General features: G+C 32.5%; 1 protein-coding gene and 1 long non-coding RNA gene across 2 annotated transcripts in view; both read left to right on the top strand.

The window, feature by feature from the left end:
- Positions 1 to 7,379: 7,379 nt before the first annotated feature.
- On the top strand, positions 7,380 to 9,799 carry LOC127864264 (uncharacterized). Its single transcript, XR_008041658.1, has 3 exons — positions 7,380 to 7,825; positions 8,383 to 8,493; positions 9,113 to 9,799. It is a non-coding gene; the product is annotated as an uncharacterized LOC127864264 (long non-coding RNA).
- Positions 9,800 to 16,562: 6,763 nt separating this feature from the next.
- Positions 16,563 to 17,211, top strand: part of LOC127864953 (uncharacterized) — a 33,652-nt gene continuing 33,003 nt past the window's right edge. The window contains exon 1 of the mRNA XM_052404846.1: positions 16,563 to 17,105. Coding sequence (XP_052260806.1) covers positions 16,768 to 17,105 — 338 coding nt within the window. The 5' untranslated portion in view covers positions 16,563 to 16,767. The remainder of the gene's footprint in view (positions 17,106 to 17,211) is intronic.

The raw sequence follows: 17,211 nt of genomic DNA, 5'->3' as shown, positions 1-17,211 counted from the left end.
GCATAGCCTGCTCGTTGTCCGGCTTGCTTAAACCTTAACATTGGCTCTAAAATATCAGTGCTGCCCTCTACAAAATTGAAACTTCATATGTAGCTGCACCTAGATGAGTTCTACATGCCACACCCATTTTGGGGTCACAAGTTCAAAGGTCAAGGTCACTGTGACCTCTAATATTCTTCTCAAAAGCTTTCATTTATTCAAAACTGCACCCGCACAGCCGAGCGTTGGCTACCGCTATGCAGTGCTCTTGTTTGCTAGCCTACTGTCTTCGGCACAAAACATGATATTTCTGCATGTGCATACAATCAAATCAGTATAACTAACTGTCACTTAATTACAGTAAATATGTTGCATGTTAACTTAAAAAAAACAGGCAAATTATCTAGTGCTTTTTTAACTGCCATTTTACTATTACATATTTTTTATTTTATGTTATGATGCATTGATCTTGTTTCTGAATTACCCAAGCAATCATCTTAACCTTTTGAAGAGAGATGTTTTCTGAAATCAAAATTATAAAAATATAATGTGAAAAATCTTCAGTTGAATAATGTGATCTACTAATATTTGCCAAAGAGCAAATCAGATCGTGAATTAAATTAAAAACAAGTAAAAGGAAAGACTCACTGCAGGGATCCCAGTTCAGACTAATATTTTTAATATCTGCAAATTTGCCCTCGGCCATATACAATTGGGATCTTATTACCATCAAGTCATGTAAAAAGGAGCAGAGTGTAGCACGCTGCTATTTGTCTCTTGAGCTTTCAAATGAATTTTATGGGTAATTTTTCATACAACAAAACAGAAGTGGCGGATATTTTTTTTCGGCAGTACACATGATTCATACAAATGAAATAATATAGTGTAATGAAAAAGCATATGATCACAAATTATATCTCATAGTAGTGGTGCAAATGTCATTTAAGTGTCACATTTAAAAAGAAATATATTTTTCTGCATTTAGTGTGCATTTAATACATTTAAAAATGCAGACAAGACACACTTTTATAAGGAAGACATGCTTTTTTCTGCATTTTCCAGCATAAATACTCTTTAAGTATATTTTTTATCATCACAAATACACTTTCCTAGGAAATAGGTATAGTTACCACTCAGAGCCAAAGTGGACACTGCTATGTGCAAACAACATAAAACCAAAACAGCTTGCGAGTTACTCACAGTCTGTTCAGGTTTTATGCTAACGTATGGAGATAAAGCCTTAAAAACGTGAATCTAATAACAGAGGTTTTAAATTAAATATAACTTTCAGTTTCTAAGGCACTATAAATGCGTGAAAATACGTACATGTATCTAAGTGGTAAAGGGTTTAAGTGCATTTTTATTGTGCTTTAAGTATATTTTCAAATGCATTAACGCACTCGTTTGCAAAACATGATGATAAAAAAAAATACTCAAGTGTATTCATAATTCAAGTTTTTTAAGTGCATCAAAAACAGTATCAAATGTATACAGTTCCTAATTAGTAACACTAGGCCTTATATGGTCTACTTTTGGTAGAAATAATGCATTTTGTATAATACAAACAACATACATTACTTAATCAATATACATGTAGCTTCCCATACAGTTCAATACAGTGTTCAATTACATGTAACTACACAATGCAAAGTTGGAATATGACATCAATCTGGGAATAATCTTTCAATATTGTATAATATGTTGTTATAATTTAAAAGTGAAATAGACACTTGCATATAAAAACGGATTTTACATCAAAACTAATTGTTAAATTTGATTTTGTACATACTAAAAAATGAAACATTTATAAATGCAGTCAAAATGATAAAATATGCAATTGCTATTAATAATAAAGTAAGAGAAAAGCGGATTGGTACTAAATAACGAATGGATATTACAATAATACATTCTGAATATGTAATAAACAGTTTTGTCTGAGGAAATCACCAATTTTTTACATATCAATGTACATGTTTCTGGCATAGTTTTGTGCAACTCTAAATAATATTCTATGCAGTGAAGTAAATTTTCCATTTTAAGAGCATTAATTGGTGAAATTGGCACAGTAAAATTGTTATAAAACTTCCATCTAAGTCAAATTTAGTTTTAGATTTCTCTTAGAAAATTCTAGAAAACCAGCCCAGGTACCCACACAATTTAAAAGTATTAATTATGTTTATGGGATAACCATTAAAATGTGTTCCTTTGTAAAAAAACTTATTTTTTATGTACTGTTGAAACACTGAAATCTAAGTATGATCTCCGATACTGGAAATTTTAATCATTAAAGTTTTTTTCACACAAAGTGATTATCATTTCAACATTTATGAGTTTCCTGATGATGCATGTAATTAAAACTTGAATAATACAGAAAGAAAGCACTATAAAGCTGTTCTACTTTAAGAGATGTTAATATTTATATTATATTTAATCATTAAAACTTGAATAATACAGAAAGAAAGCACTATAAAGCTGTTCTACTTTAAGAGATGTTAATATTTATATTATATTTAATCATTCTAGAAGCACATATATATTAACAATATTATCAGAAAAAAATCAAATTATAGAGCTACATTTATGAGTAAAAACAGCAAATCCAGTTGCATACAGCTGTTTATTGTAACGATTTTCAAAATACATTTAGTGTGATAATAGCATTACTTAAACAATAAATTGCAAAGATATTAAACATCAATGTCATGTTTTTACCAAGCATTTAGTGACTTCTTGCAATGGATAAAGAAGGACCGATATTGATACAGTTGCAATATTGTATAACATTTTCCATTTTTTACCTAAATTAGTTGAACTAGTGTAACATATATGAATGCATTAAGAAAGTCATCAAAATCAGAACTGATTAGTACCCAACATAAACATTAAGAATACACAAAAAACACCATGCTATTGACCTGGTTGCTAGAAAACCATAAAAATGTGATTATAATTAGCTGAAATCTGTCAAACTTTTTATAGTTATTAAATACTCCAGTAAACATGACCTTGTCTTTCGCATTAAAATTCATCTTTTTGAGACTTTTTTCACAAAACGTGACCAGTAAACATCTGGTATTTCTTATTAAATTTAAAGTAAATTAATTTTGGATTGATCAAATGTGAAAGGTCAAGCAACTGTATTATGTTTAAGGATTGGTACAATTAGCATGTACTTGATGGAAAGATGTTGCCCAATTCTATCAGGGACATATACATACCTGTTTGTATAGTCCTTGTCTTTATTATATACTTTAAATTGCATGTAAAATGTATGTAATAGTGAATAAAAACCAACAAGTACTTTAAACATAGTTGTGAATAAATTATTTTATGGTTAAAATGGTTCTAATTGGCATCTCTCAGTCATTTAACCAGCCATACAATTATATATATGTAACGACAATAACTTTTTTGGTTCCCTGAAAACAAGATACTGCTGTAGCCAAAATGATTAACCAAATATAAGCGCAAGCATGTGGAATTGTTTTGAATGTATGAGCACATTTCATTGTCCATGCCGTTCCTGTTTTTTGCAATGTCACCGTTGTTATAATAACACAAGGCACTTGCAGGTTTACCGTTGCGACCTGCTCTACCGATTTCTTGCATGTACTTTTCAAGAGTCGTAGGTAGTTGCATATGAATAACTCTTGCAATTGAAGGCGCGTTTAGACCCATACCTAAGGCAACTGTTGCAAGCACTAAACAAACTTTGGGATTGTTCTTTCTAAGCTCAGAAATAATGTGAGCTTTCATTATGTCCGTGTAGTCTTAGTGAAATTGTGCTACAATTCAATCTTCTGGTTGTGTACTGGATTCAGGACAATATTCACGTTTTCCTAGTTCATGGAAAAGTAGTTGAAAGAAATAGCATGGATATTCCAAATTATCACAGTACATTATGGTGACTAGAAACTCACTATGTTGGTATTTTAATTCAGGCAGCACTTCATCCATTATCATATCAGACTTTTCATATTTGTGAATATTTGGCATTCTTTCTTTTTTCCCCAAAAAATATATGTGTGTCGTGTTCTTGAATTGCAGACTTTTAATAAGATTTTCTATAGCATATGGTGTTGCTGTCGCTGTAAGTGCCAAGTGAGGTATTTTGGGAAACTGTAAAAACAAGACACATTACAAATATGATGTTTTTCTGGCGTAATTCCAGCAATCAATATTTAAATTATTTTATAACACGATTTTTGAATGAACTGGAAAATGCAATCATACAATACAACTTTGTTCATTCTTTAAACTAGGAATGTGTCCATAGCTACTCAGAAGTCTGTGAACAATGAACCATCATATATATTTATGAATAATCACTAGGTGTCGAATTAGCAAATTGCTTATTTTCAACACAATACATTCATAACAATCGTGGTAAAGATCGCGAAAACATCTTATTACCTGAAAAATAATGCTTTTTCCTGAGCCAGTTAGAAGAACTGCGATAGTAGCTTCCAATCATATAGACTCTTTAGGGCTATCAATTCGTAGTCACTAAAACTAAACTCTATCTTCAGCTTGCTCATCGCATATTCTAGATCAGACTTGAAATCCATTTTACTCTGAAATGTAAACAATACCATGCAATAAAACGTTTGCCGTAAAAGCCAAATAATAATTTATTGTGTAATTATATATAATTCAATTGCTTGTTTTTGCATAACAAAGTAATAAGACAATTAATTGGAATAATAATAATGCGTTTACTCTCTATGTATTGCATCATTACTTTTATGCGTAGTATATCGCCTTATTACAAGAGCGGATCACGCGTTGGGTGTCTAAAAGCCAAGATGGCTGGTAATTAGGTACGAGTCCACTTTTTACGGAGACTCTGGAGAGGGACATAGTGTTACGATTGGTGCCTATCGTATAATCAAAGCGTTGGAGGCACTGACTTGGCTTGCTGTTGTATAATCTTAGACGCAACTCAGTTTTCAAAATTATGTTGTAGCTTTTTATGTCGCAAGTTTGCAATGACCACAACCCATTCAAATTTATAAGGAGTATGTCTTAAAGCACAGGTTGAGATGTGTTGTTTTTCAAATCATTGATACAGCTAATCAGTGACCAGGCTTATATTATTTAACATGCATTAAGCCCCGTTTTCCCTGAAAGCAGCCAATATGTACAGATTTAAATGATAAATTCTAGACTGGCAAATGTTGGGCCATCCTTAAAAAAATTTGTTTGGCATAACCCGACCCCGGTAAATTTGGATGGGTAGGTAGGTAGGGATTTAAAAAAAAAAAAAATTCTGACATTAAACTCCGAAATATGCCAAACTGAAAGGTAATTATCAAATAAGTCTTCTGCCTCTGGTAAAGATTTGTCTGCACGGTCCGTATCGCCGCACGTGTATTCGTAAGTCTATTTTTTCTATAAAGAACTTCTAAAATATAATATCGACGAAAAATACTTTATCTGAAACGACAGTCCCAAAAATTGTACGCATTTTGCACATGAAATAAAATGTGCATATCGTTTGACTACAGAAAATGAAAACAAGAAACCTAGCAAATACGTAATTAATATACTATTTGGTTGACATATTACTTTACAATAGCATAGTTTGTGAGTAAAAAAACAACAAACTAATTATAACATTTTAATTTCAATCAAGAACAGAAAGGTGCAACATCTTTGACATGTAACTAATTATTTAATTATCATCCTTTAATTCAGATCAATAGTCGGTAAAATTTGTAAAGTGATCAGCTTAAAAATAATTTATTGAGTGTTACGCTTCTTTTCATTTGCTTATTTTTTATACGACTTTTGCCATCGGTCGTTATATTGTAGGCAGACAACAATATCAACTGTGTATTCCATTATCTGCGCATAAATGACACAATGCTACCTGATAGCGAACTCGATGTTGATTGGCCAGCTACCATATGTGCTTCAAATTGTTCATGGAAACAAACAGAAAAATAGTTTTAAAAAACACCTGGATTAAAATGGCAAATGTTTTCAAAGAAATTAAACGAGATTTAAGCATCCCGGGTGTACATTGTCCAGGGTAATCATGGAACTTAGGCTGGAAATCCATGGTATAACATGGAATTCCATGGAAATCCCTGGAATTTGAAACAGTTTCCAGGGTTTTCCAGGGTTTTGTTCTAGAAATGTCCATGAAACGTGGACTTTTTTTCCAAGCATTTTCCAGCCTTGGATGGAAAAGCATGGAAAAGGAATGGAAAACGCTGGATTTAGGCTGGATAACCATGGAAAATATTTCCAGATAGCATGGAAAGTGGAACATAGAATTTTTTAAGCATGGAAAAGACTCTAACATTTTCAGCTGACCCTGGAAAAAACTTAGACTTTATAAGAGGAGAAAATAGCTTATAAAAATGCAACACATTTTATTCAAAGTAAATCAGAGTTCAACAATTTACACAACATATGAATAAAACATAAAACAATGTGCATAGTTTGGGCAGAAATAGTAGTAGTTATAGTAGTAGTAGTAGTGGTAGAAGTAGTAATGCTGAGGCTGGCAGTAGAATATGTTGTAGGAGTAGAAGTAAAAGTGGTTGTTGTATAAGTTGTATAAGCAGTTAAACTACTGATAATTATACTATTGGTGCAAATTTAAGTGACAGTAGCAGTAGTAGCAGTTATTATTGTGTTGTTGTTTTAGGATTTACAGGAATAGTAGCAGTAACGGTAGCAATAGTAGTATAAATAATAATAACAATACTAGTAGCAGCAGTAGTAGTAGTAGTAGTTAAGGAAGTAGCATTAGCAGCAGCAGCAGTAGTAGTAGAAGAAGTAGTAGTAGTAGAAGTAGTAGCAGTAGAAGTAGCAGCAGCAGCAGTAGTAGCAGTAGCAGCATCAGTAGCAGTAGTAGTAGCAGTAGTAGTAGCAATTGTAGTTGAAGCACTAGTAGTAGTAGTAGTAGTAGTAGTAGTAGTGGTAGTAGTAGTAGTAGTAGTAGTAGTAACAGCAGCAGCAGCAGCAGTAGTAGTAGTAGTAGTCGCTGCAGCAGGAGTTGTAGTAGTAGTAGTAGCAGCAGCAGCAGCAGTAGCAGCAGTAGTAGTAGCAGCAGCAGCAGCAGCAGGAGTAGTAGCAGCAGCAGCAGTAGCAGCAGCAGTAGTAGTAGTAGTAGTAGTTGAAGCAGTAGTAGTAGTTGAAGCAGTAGTAGTAGTAGTAGCAGTAGTAGCAGCAGTAGTAGTAGTAGTAATAGTAGTAGTAGTAGAAGTAGTAGTAGTAGTAGTATAAGTAGAAGTAGCAGTAGTAGTAGTAGTAGTAGTAGTAGTAGTAGTAGTAGTTGTAGTAGTAGTAGTAGTAGTAGTTGTTGTTGTTGTTGTTGTGGCTGTTGTAATAGTAGTAGTAGTTTTGCAGAAGTAGTAGTAGTAGTAGTAGTACTAGTAGTAGAAGTAATAGTAGAAACTTTCAAAGCAATGTCTACAAGTTTAAATTCTTTAACCCTGTTCAAGGTGTATACACACTCAATATTTAACTACAGTCCAGGTTTGCAATTAACAAACTATCTGATAAACCTGTGTGTGAGTCAGATATGTCTGCTGCTAATCTATTGGTTATAAAATATCACAGCCTTTTCTGATTGGCTGAGTTCAAATACAGAAAGTTTACCTGTTAGATTGAAATTTTGGCGTATTGCAGAAAATATGCAGGTTAAACTTGTTGTTAAAATGAAGTTAATGTAATGTTCACAAACAGTAGAGTTAATGAGTTTTTCCATTAACAAGAATTTCTTAAAATTATAATGTATGGATATCATTTGGAAAGTGACATGAAATGTTGTTAAAAAGTGATGCATACAAGTGTTTCAGAAGTCTGTCTAGGAATAGAACAACAACTGAAGGTTTGTGCTTTTCATTATTTCTAAATATTCCTTTAAATTTATTCTTCTTATGTCATCATTGTAGACCTTTTTTATGTGACATTTTAGGTAAAAGTATGGCAAATATAGAACTTTAAAAGCAGCTGTCACACACATTTTCACTAAGTGCAGTTTGCAGCTTGATAAAGGAAGTCCTATGTGGAGATATTAATAAGCTTGAATGTAGTATCGGAAGTTTATAATGCATGGCTAGGGAACTGAGGCTAAGGGAGTTATGTGCTGTGCATGATGAGAACTCAATGCTCATTAATACTGTTAATGTTTATAAATAAATAAATTAAACCAATAGCATTGTTTTTTAGGTTTCACTGTGCATTTTCATACCAATAGAATTACACATCATTCTAATTATAGCAATAATAAATTTGTACTAATCATACCTACAAATTTTGTTATGCTATGCTTTGTGATGTATTAACTTCATTGTAAGTTATTATTTAAAGACCATTTTACTAAATATTTAAATCAATACTTGAATTATTTTCTATATACATTTTCATTATGTGCTTTAACTGTAGCTGACCAGTTGATGGAAGATACTGCAGAGTTTGGCAGGGAAATAACCCAAGACAGCAAAGCGGCTCTTTTGGCGCATTTACCAAGAGGACTAACATGGCCACAAATTCATGGTAAATATTGTTATGCCCCGGGCTCATATAAGTAATTTAGTGTTAACCACCTGAAAGTATTTTGTCTTTTTGGTATCCAATATTTTGGTCTAGTTTCAATTACAGGTTATTTTTATATGAATTAGCAAATTAGCATAACTTTCATATAGCAATATCTGAATATAAAATTCCTATATATGATTGAGTTTCCAGATACATGCTAGTGTACCCCGTTTTGGGGCATTTAAGAAAACAACAATATAAATTTCAAAATAAAAGAGAGTCATATAAAAATATAAGTTAAATCACCAATTTATTCACTTGAAAGTCTCAGTTTTCCTGTGTGGTTGCCTGTTTGCAAATAGATTAAAGCCCGCTTGCAAACTTTAAGAGAATAAATTTCAGTAAATGGAAAAGAAATAATTGCTAACTACTTAGGATCGTAAATGTTCGCTCAAATACAAAAAAGCCAGATGTACCGAATTGAGCAGTGATATGAAATATCTAAAATAGATTAAAATATGAATGAGCATTGAAGTATAGATATTCAATCATATGATTGCTGCACATTTACTTTTACAGATAAATGTAAAAAACTTATGACTTTCTTGTAATATTGTTTGCTTTGTTTTTCTTTCAGAGATCATGCAGGAGCCGTACAGTATAACAGCAGTCCAAGTTCTATAAAAGATCCACGACCTACTAAAGCCTAGCTAATTAACAAAAAAGTTTTTAAAAACTGTAATTTTATCCCACCTGGGTACTTATAATTTACTAAGCTGCCTTCACAAGTTTTAGACTTGCAATTATATTTTAAACTGTCACTTGGAAAGTAATACATGTACATGCATTATGTTCTGAATTTCTTTGAACAATAAAATTATATAAAAGTATTTTAATGAAATTTAGCACCTTAATTGCATTAAAGTGAAAGTAGCTGAGAAAAATAGTATCCTTGTGCTCATGGGCAGCTACATATATTGTGACAAACATGAAGTAGCTAAAATAACTTAAATTTTTCATTTTGTTTCTTGTATATCGTTTGTACAGGGTTCGTGAATTGTTACTGTATATTACTTGACTTGCTTGTATTTTGTTACTTTGAATACATGTTGTTAAGGTTGCATTATACTTTTTAACTTTTAAAGTAGCGCCTGTTCTGTTATGTAAGGGCCTGATTTATGATAATGGACCTAGAGGCTTTGTAAGCATGTATTAAACAACACTTGTTTGATCTGAATAATTTGTTAAATAAATGTAACACAATTTGTAATCTGATGTTATATTTTGATGAATTGTGAACAAAATAATACATCGAAGAAACTAAGGCATTATGTTGATTTTTTGTTTTGTTTTAATCTAACCTTTAATTATGAATTATTTAAGCTGTGAGTATTGTATTCATTTTATACATGAATATTGTTTTTAGACCAGAAATTTCTTTTTCTATTCAGTGACCATGGTAAACGCTGGACAATTTTCCATGTTATACCAGGCATCCATGGAATATTAAACAAAGAAAAACCCTGGAACATTTTCCAGGGTTTTCCAGCCAGCATGGAAAAAATACCGTCCGAATACTCCATGTAATCTGGAAAACCCTGGAAAAAAATCCATGGTTTTCCAGATTACATGGAGTATTCGGACGGTATTTATTCCATGCTGGCTGGAAAACCCTGGAAATTGTTCCATGGTAATTATTCCAGGCAGCCTGGAAAACCATGGAAACTATTCCAGGCTATTTGCACATACCATGGACAATTTTCCACCCTTTTTTTTTTAAATATTGTTGCTGGAAAAGGCTGGAAACTTAGTCTGAATACTCCAGCCTCATATTTTCCATGGATTTCCATGGAAAACCCTGGACAAAGTACACCCGGGATATTCGCAAATTATATTTTTCTTGAGCCAAATTCGCTATTCTTTCGCAAATGGCGAACGACAGCGCAAGCCCTGTAATAGTGAGCATTTATCCCAATAATAACACGTTCGCAATGCTCGCGCTGCCGTTTGCCATTTGAGTCATTTGCGAAAATATTGAGAATTTGGCACAAGAACAGTCAAAATTGCGAAAATCTAGTAAAATTTTGTTGAAAACATCCGCCATTTTAATCCGGACTGTTTTTCTATATTTGTCTCTTTGTTTCAATGAAAGTGTTTGCAATTCGAACAGTTAACGAAACCCGGTCTGTACCCTTTTATACATTGCTTGACCTTATTGTTAATGAAGTGCAAATGGTAGCTGGCCTATCAGCATTGAGCTCGCTTACACCTGACATGACGTTGTCGAATGAAACGTGAGAACGGGTGGAGCTATCGGATAATATTGGGTCATTCATGCGCAGATGTTGTATAATTTGAATACACATTTAATATCGCCGTCTGCCTCCAAAATAGCGACTGGTCGGAAAAACGTATAAAAGAAATAAGCGAATGAAACAAAAACATGACAATACCCGTCAATTAATATTTCTAAGCTGACCACTTTTTATATTTCCACCGAATATTTACCGATCTGAATTAAAGAGTGCTTATTAAATAATTAGTTATATGGCGATAATATTACACATCTCTGCCGATTGCCGAATTGAATTGAACGGTGATCAGTAATTGATTTGTTTTTTTACTCCCAAACTATCCTGAACCACAGCAGCGTATTTTAATTAAAGGGATACGAGAAAAAACAAGAGCGGTTTAATTGTATTTAAAGTCTAATTAATCGGATATGCATATGTTAAATAAATAGGCGACTCAAATTAATACCGGTACGCGTTTTGTTCATTGCTATTCTAGATATCCTTGAAAGAGCATTCAATTAAATGACGCAAATAACCGAAAATAATCAAAAGCCGAAAGGAAAAATTTAGCGGAAAGAACTTTTAGCTAGCAAAAAAAATTTCAGTCGGGCCGATTTTAGTGGGTCGGTCGGGTTATGCCAAACAAAAGAATTTTTAAGGATGGCCTTGCCTTACAAGCTGTTATATACTTTTGAATACATACACACTATGTAGTGTACCAATGGGGACTATAAACAGGCAGATGCGGTGGTTAGAGCAGACACTCATAGCCTAGCATTCGTTGTCTGCTTAATTTTACTGCAGTTATCTACACAGGCAGTCACGGGTTACGGTTCCTAGCGTACTTAACGCAGACTGACTTGCACAATTGCCTCTACATTATTTGTGAGCTTAAAACGCCCACAAATAAAAATGGTTAAATTAAACCACAATTTCTCTAATCAGAGAGATGGACTTTCATTTTTGCAGAATAAACATTCACATATTCTTTAGGAATTTAGTTATTTTAAACTATATGTGACTTAATTGGTTTCAAAAATTTTTGTACTGTTTAGATTTAGTACCATACAGTGCCTTCTAATCATATAACTTCTGAACTGGTTTTAACATGTATGAACTCAAACATTACTGGTTATTAAATAAGTTCATCATCATTAACATATGGTCAATATTTTCATGGATGGTTTATACATTTACAGGCTCTGTATTTTTGTTATTCATTTACAAAATACAGTTCAAATTAGTACAATTTTGATTAAGGTAGTATTTACAGGCTGGATGCATCATGTATATGTTTTTATGGGTTTTGTATTTTGTTTGATCATTGATATGCTATGAACACATAACAAAAAGTATGCCATTGTGACAAGCCAGTATTTGAATCTATGGTTATACTATATTTATGTAAGGCTTGTTGAAAAGCATGGTCTCTGGAGGGACTGGGGAGTTCTCATTATATGGCTTTAGTGCAATCTTGTGAATACTGACTGTCACATTTTTGTCCAGTCTTATTAAAACTTGCTCATAATATTTGTTCAAACAATATTTTGGCTGAGGTTCCATATTAATTTTGTTCCAACAAAAAACATGTCAAACGCGATATGGCAGTTTTCCTTTATATGTGTTTAGTTAATTAATGTTAACATTCTTAAAATCACCTTTTTTTGCCAAATCAGCATTAAACTTGATCAGAACTTTTGTTATAATAACATGTCAACCAAGTGCAAAACTGGCACTGGTTAAACAGAAAAGTATAAAGCCACATTTATGACAGAAGCAAATGAAACTGTTCAAAACAGTTCACTTCCTTCGGGTCTCAAGTGAGCGACCCAGTGCCTTTGGCCGTCTTGTTAACTTGTTAGCAAAGATGCCAAATGTATCATCCAATATTGATGAAATTCTAGACAAATAACAAATTTGGGTCTCATCCATGCAAAAACAAGGTTACCAGATCAAATCTTTAAACACATTTGGTACTACTCTAAAAGCCATATTAAATAATCAATCCAGATGGAATTTGATCATAATGTTTATCTTGAAAATATCTGGGTCATGTTTTAATCTGCGAACCATGCAGTGAGTTAACAAATTTGGTTAGTATATCAATTCATAGAAAAAAAAGTTACTTCAATAGTGGTCACATTTATCTTTCAATCTTGATAAAGGATAGTCAAAATGTTAATCTTAACATGTTCTTGGATGAGTATGAACCTGGGTAACATACATAAAATAACAAGGTCACTGGGTCGAATCTTATGAACTTGATTGCATGTGTTGGTATTAAAAATCACAAAACATAGCAGAAGTGTTTTTTGATTGACGTTTGTGTACATGCAATGTTTTTTCTTGGTACTTTGTATGAAACAGAATAATAAAGTAGCCTTATTATGGAACCTGTTTGTTGCAGTCATTTACTGGATTATATGAAATGAAATAGGCAGGCAATGTATATTTATACAATACATAGTTTGCACAAGTTTGAATTTAGATCACTTGCATCCAAAAACAAGGTCACCAGGTCAAATATTGGAAAAAACCTTGCATCCTCTCTAATAGATAGTTATGCATCTTTTGAAACATAGTAAAAATATATATTCTGTACAATATTAAGGTCGAGTTAATATTGATCATATGTGTCTTAAAACTAGGTTACCAGGTACAATGTCATTTAAACAGTGGTACCAGTCTAGAGACCAGATTTATTACTCAGTCTTGACAAAACTTGATCTTAATGTGTATCTTGACAATATTTAGACCATGTCCAAATCTAGATCACATACGTCTGTGAAATTGGTTACCAGGTTAAATTTGGTGAAACTAGTATGGTAACTTAATAATCGCTGATGCCCTAGAATATCTAAAAAAACTATATCAAGTGAATAATATCTAAAAATAAATATATCAAGTGGACCCCCTATTAATGAAATCAAAAGTATATAGCATTCAACTTGAAAATACAAATACATTACAGCTTAGTTTCTTAACAAGATATTCAAAAATCCTATTATTAAATGATACACATATCTATTTGTGTGGCTGTTATTGCAATTGTAATTTCTATTTATTATCGTTGTCAATCGCACCGTCATGACCTTGATTACTGCAATGAAACCAGATTATTTTACAACTTAATATTCTGTAGCAGGTAGGTTATGTACAAAGTTTTCTGAACCTACTGTCCTGTACAAAGTTGACTAGTTGTGCGAAGACTGTAACGTTATTCACACACATAAATTCCTGTCAATGAAATTGCATTACAATTTTCACCACAAAATATGTTAAATGGTCAATGCAGTGTGTTTTATTCATCAAAACATAAAACAAGCATAATGTTTACCGGTAAACATGAATGTGAGCAAAAAATATTGCAGTCATGTTTCAGGCAATATTTTGACGATATAATTGAATTTGTAAAATTTACTAAGTATGTTCTATTTTAGTAAAGGGGTCAGTGTGCCCAGTGTGTCATACAAATCAACCCAAAGCTTTGATACACATGTATAATAATATTAACTGCTTTTTGTACTAAAATTGTGCAACCTTTATCTGTATATCATGTGTAAGGGCAAAGTACAAATAGTTTAATCACCCCATGTTCTATAAATGGAAAACCATTTGATAAAGTCTGATCCTATTTACATTATCTTACATTCACTTCACCTTTATAAATGATCTCGTGGTAAAACGACCTGACATGGATAAACAGGTTAACTGTTAGAACATCCACAGGACATTTTGGGTTATTGTCCTCATAATCGTAGAAACATATTAGTTCAGATTGTTGATGTTAAATATTTATCTCAAACTAAGATAACTTCAATATTGTATTGAATTTATCAGCTTAGTATAAAAAGTCTTTGTACTGTGATTAACACATACAAGAAAAGCATAGCATGTGTGCAACTGCAAATGAAATCACCCTAAATAAATGAACATGTAGAATACAATTAACCCTTTACCAAATAGATATGTATTTTGACGCATGTGTAGTCCCTCAGAAAGAATTTTAATTTAAATCAAACCATTCTAATTAGATTCAAAATTTAAAGGCTTCATGTTCAATGGAGCCCTTGGTAAAAAAAAATTGACCATTCCCCAAGAATCACATTTTGTGTATGGATTTATTTAGCATAATAACATACTTCTGTTAAACCAAAATGTCTACAGCGTTGATATTTTGTATGTGAAATCCAAATGTGTTCCACTAAAAAGACTGTTCTAGATATTTTCCCCAGGTTTCTGAAGTGGAAATGCTTCATTGTCACATAATTGATATAGACCTACATACATGTAGTTGAATTATTTTTAAAATCATCTCTACAAGCCAAGTGAGAGGTGTAATATTTGGCATGTAACATCATATAGTGTTCCTGTACTTAGTTTGATTAAATCATTACTTAGGGTTCAAATTGACCATGTCTGTAGTTGTTTACACTGAAATATTTCATAATGTACATGTATATCGTAGCATAACAACTTAACCCTTTGCATGCTGGGAAATTTGTCATCTGCTAAAATGTCGTCTGCAGAATTTCTAAAATTAGCATTTTCTTCGATTTTGTTCAAAGAATACTATCAGAATAGCAAACAGTTTGAATACTGATGAGACGCCACATTTTGTGGCGTCTCATCTGGATCCAACCTGTTTGCAAAGTCCTTCAAAATTCGGTTCCAGCAGTGAAAGAGTTAACATACACAAAGCACACACATTTAATGTGGTATGTGATGTCAGATATTTTTTTTGGTCCTTGATAAAAAACTGTTCAACACATGCCCCTGGGGTAAAATTTGGCCATGCCCCATTACACAGGTGAGCGATCAATGCCATTCTTTTCCCTCTTGTTTCAACAAATAAATAAATATAAAGATGTTCCTTTTTAAATGTCTGCTTGAAAAGAGAGAATATGTATTGCTTAAAAAATTTTTATGGTTAGTGAAAAATGATGTTGTTATACCCCTTAAAGCAACTGTAATCCTTTAGTTCTTAAACAATTTAAACAGCTTTATGGAAAACAAATTAATGTTCTTTGGTTGAACAAGTTTCTATGATGTTTTAACACTTATCAATATTCCGCACAAAATTTTAAATAGCTCAGGAAATGAGATACATGTATATGCATCTTTTGACGATTTAAAAACCTAAAAATTATTCAGCGTTGCAACGCGAAACGATTGAATAATTTGGAGAGTTCTTTATTCATATTTTGTGTTTATGTTGGTTTGTATTGTGCTGTATTGTGCTGTTTTGTACTGTTTGGGCAATCGGTCACTTGCCTTAAATAAAGGACCAACTAATTGTTTATAATGAGAATTCAATACTGCTCCAGCAGCTGGAGTTTTACTTCTTTATATTCTGTTGTTGTCGTTAAAATTTGTTAAACTACGAAGATTGCTTATATAAAGTATAAAATACGCATCCTATGTATGCTTGGTAGGATAGCTCAGGTGGCTCATTCGTTTTTACTTCAGGATTCTGGTGGTCACTGGTTCGAGCACTGCTGCGTGCTACTTTTTTGTTCCTTTTTTAAATTTTATTTTTGATTTTTTACTGGAGCTTTTAAAATTTAATTTTTACATTTATCAATATAAAGCATTTAATGACATACTTCAAAATATGCCAAAATCTGTGAAAAGGCCCCTTAAAGTCAGTTTAAATTAGCAGTTTATGCAACGCACTTCTTACAATATCATTCCAGTAGGTTTAAAGTAAAGTAACACTCACTGTACATGTTGTCACGTGACAGTTTACATCATGACGAAGTGAGGCTTATCACTAGCCCCACAAAACTGTGCCGCAAAGAGCTTTTCAGATTAAACGTTAAACAATGTTTTACAAGTTCACATGCAATTTTCTGAGTCATGTTAAAAGAGTTAAATGTTGTTCAAATGTAAATAGTATATAATATATATGTATGTATATTATGTTCTATACTGATGCAGGTTTGTTTGTAATTATAGTGTCAGAAAGTGACTTTGTTAAAACCAGTTAAATAATAAAATGGCAACAAGTTCTCAGTCTTTAGTTGAGCTGGATTCGCATGAAGTGAAGGACTATATTTGTAATGCCTGTGAAGACAAGAATACTGTTGAGACCAGTGCTGATTTCTATTGTAAACAGTGTGACTGGTTTTATTGTGGAGGCTGTATTGATCCACATGGTAAAGCCTTGGCTAAACATACTACATTTGGAAGGGAAGAAATAGATAAATGGCCAGTTTCAAAAAAGGTGGTGGATTTTCTACAAACTTGTGATGTTCATAAGGACCATAAAATTGACCAATTCTGCAACCTGCACAAACAGCTGTGCTGCCCTCAGTGTGTATCTGATCAACACAGGTATGTAACTCTTCAGTTGTTTAGTTATTATTACAAAATGATTAAAAAAATATTATTTACAAAAAGTTAGGCTTTTAAACCTATACTCATCACGATGTAAATCCAA

This window comes from Dreissena polymorpha, chromosome 1, assembly GCF_020536995.1.
Source record: "Dreissena polymorpha isolate Duluth1 chromosome 1, UMN_Dpol_1.0, whole genome shotgun sequence".
Taxonomy (NCBI): domain Eukaryota; kingdom Metazoa; phylum Mollusca; class Bivalvia; order Myida; family Dreissenidae; genus Dreissena; species Dreissena polymorpha.
This window is presented reverse-complemented; position numbering and strand designations above follow the sequence as displayed.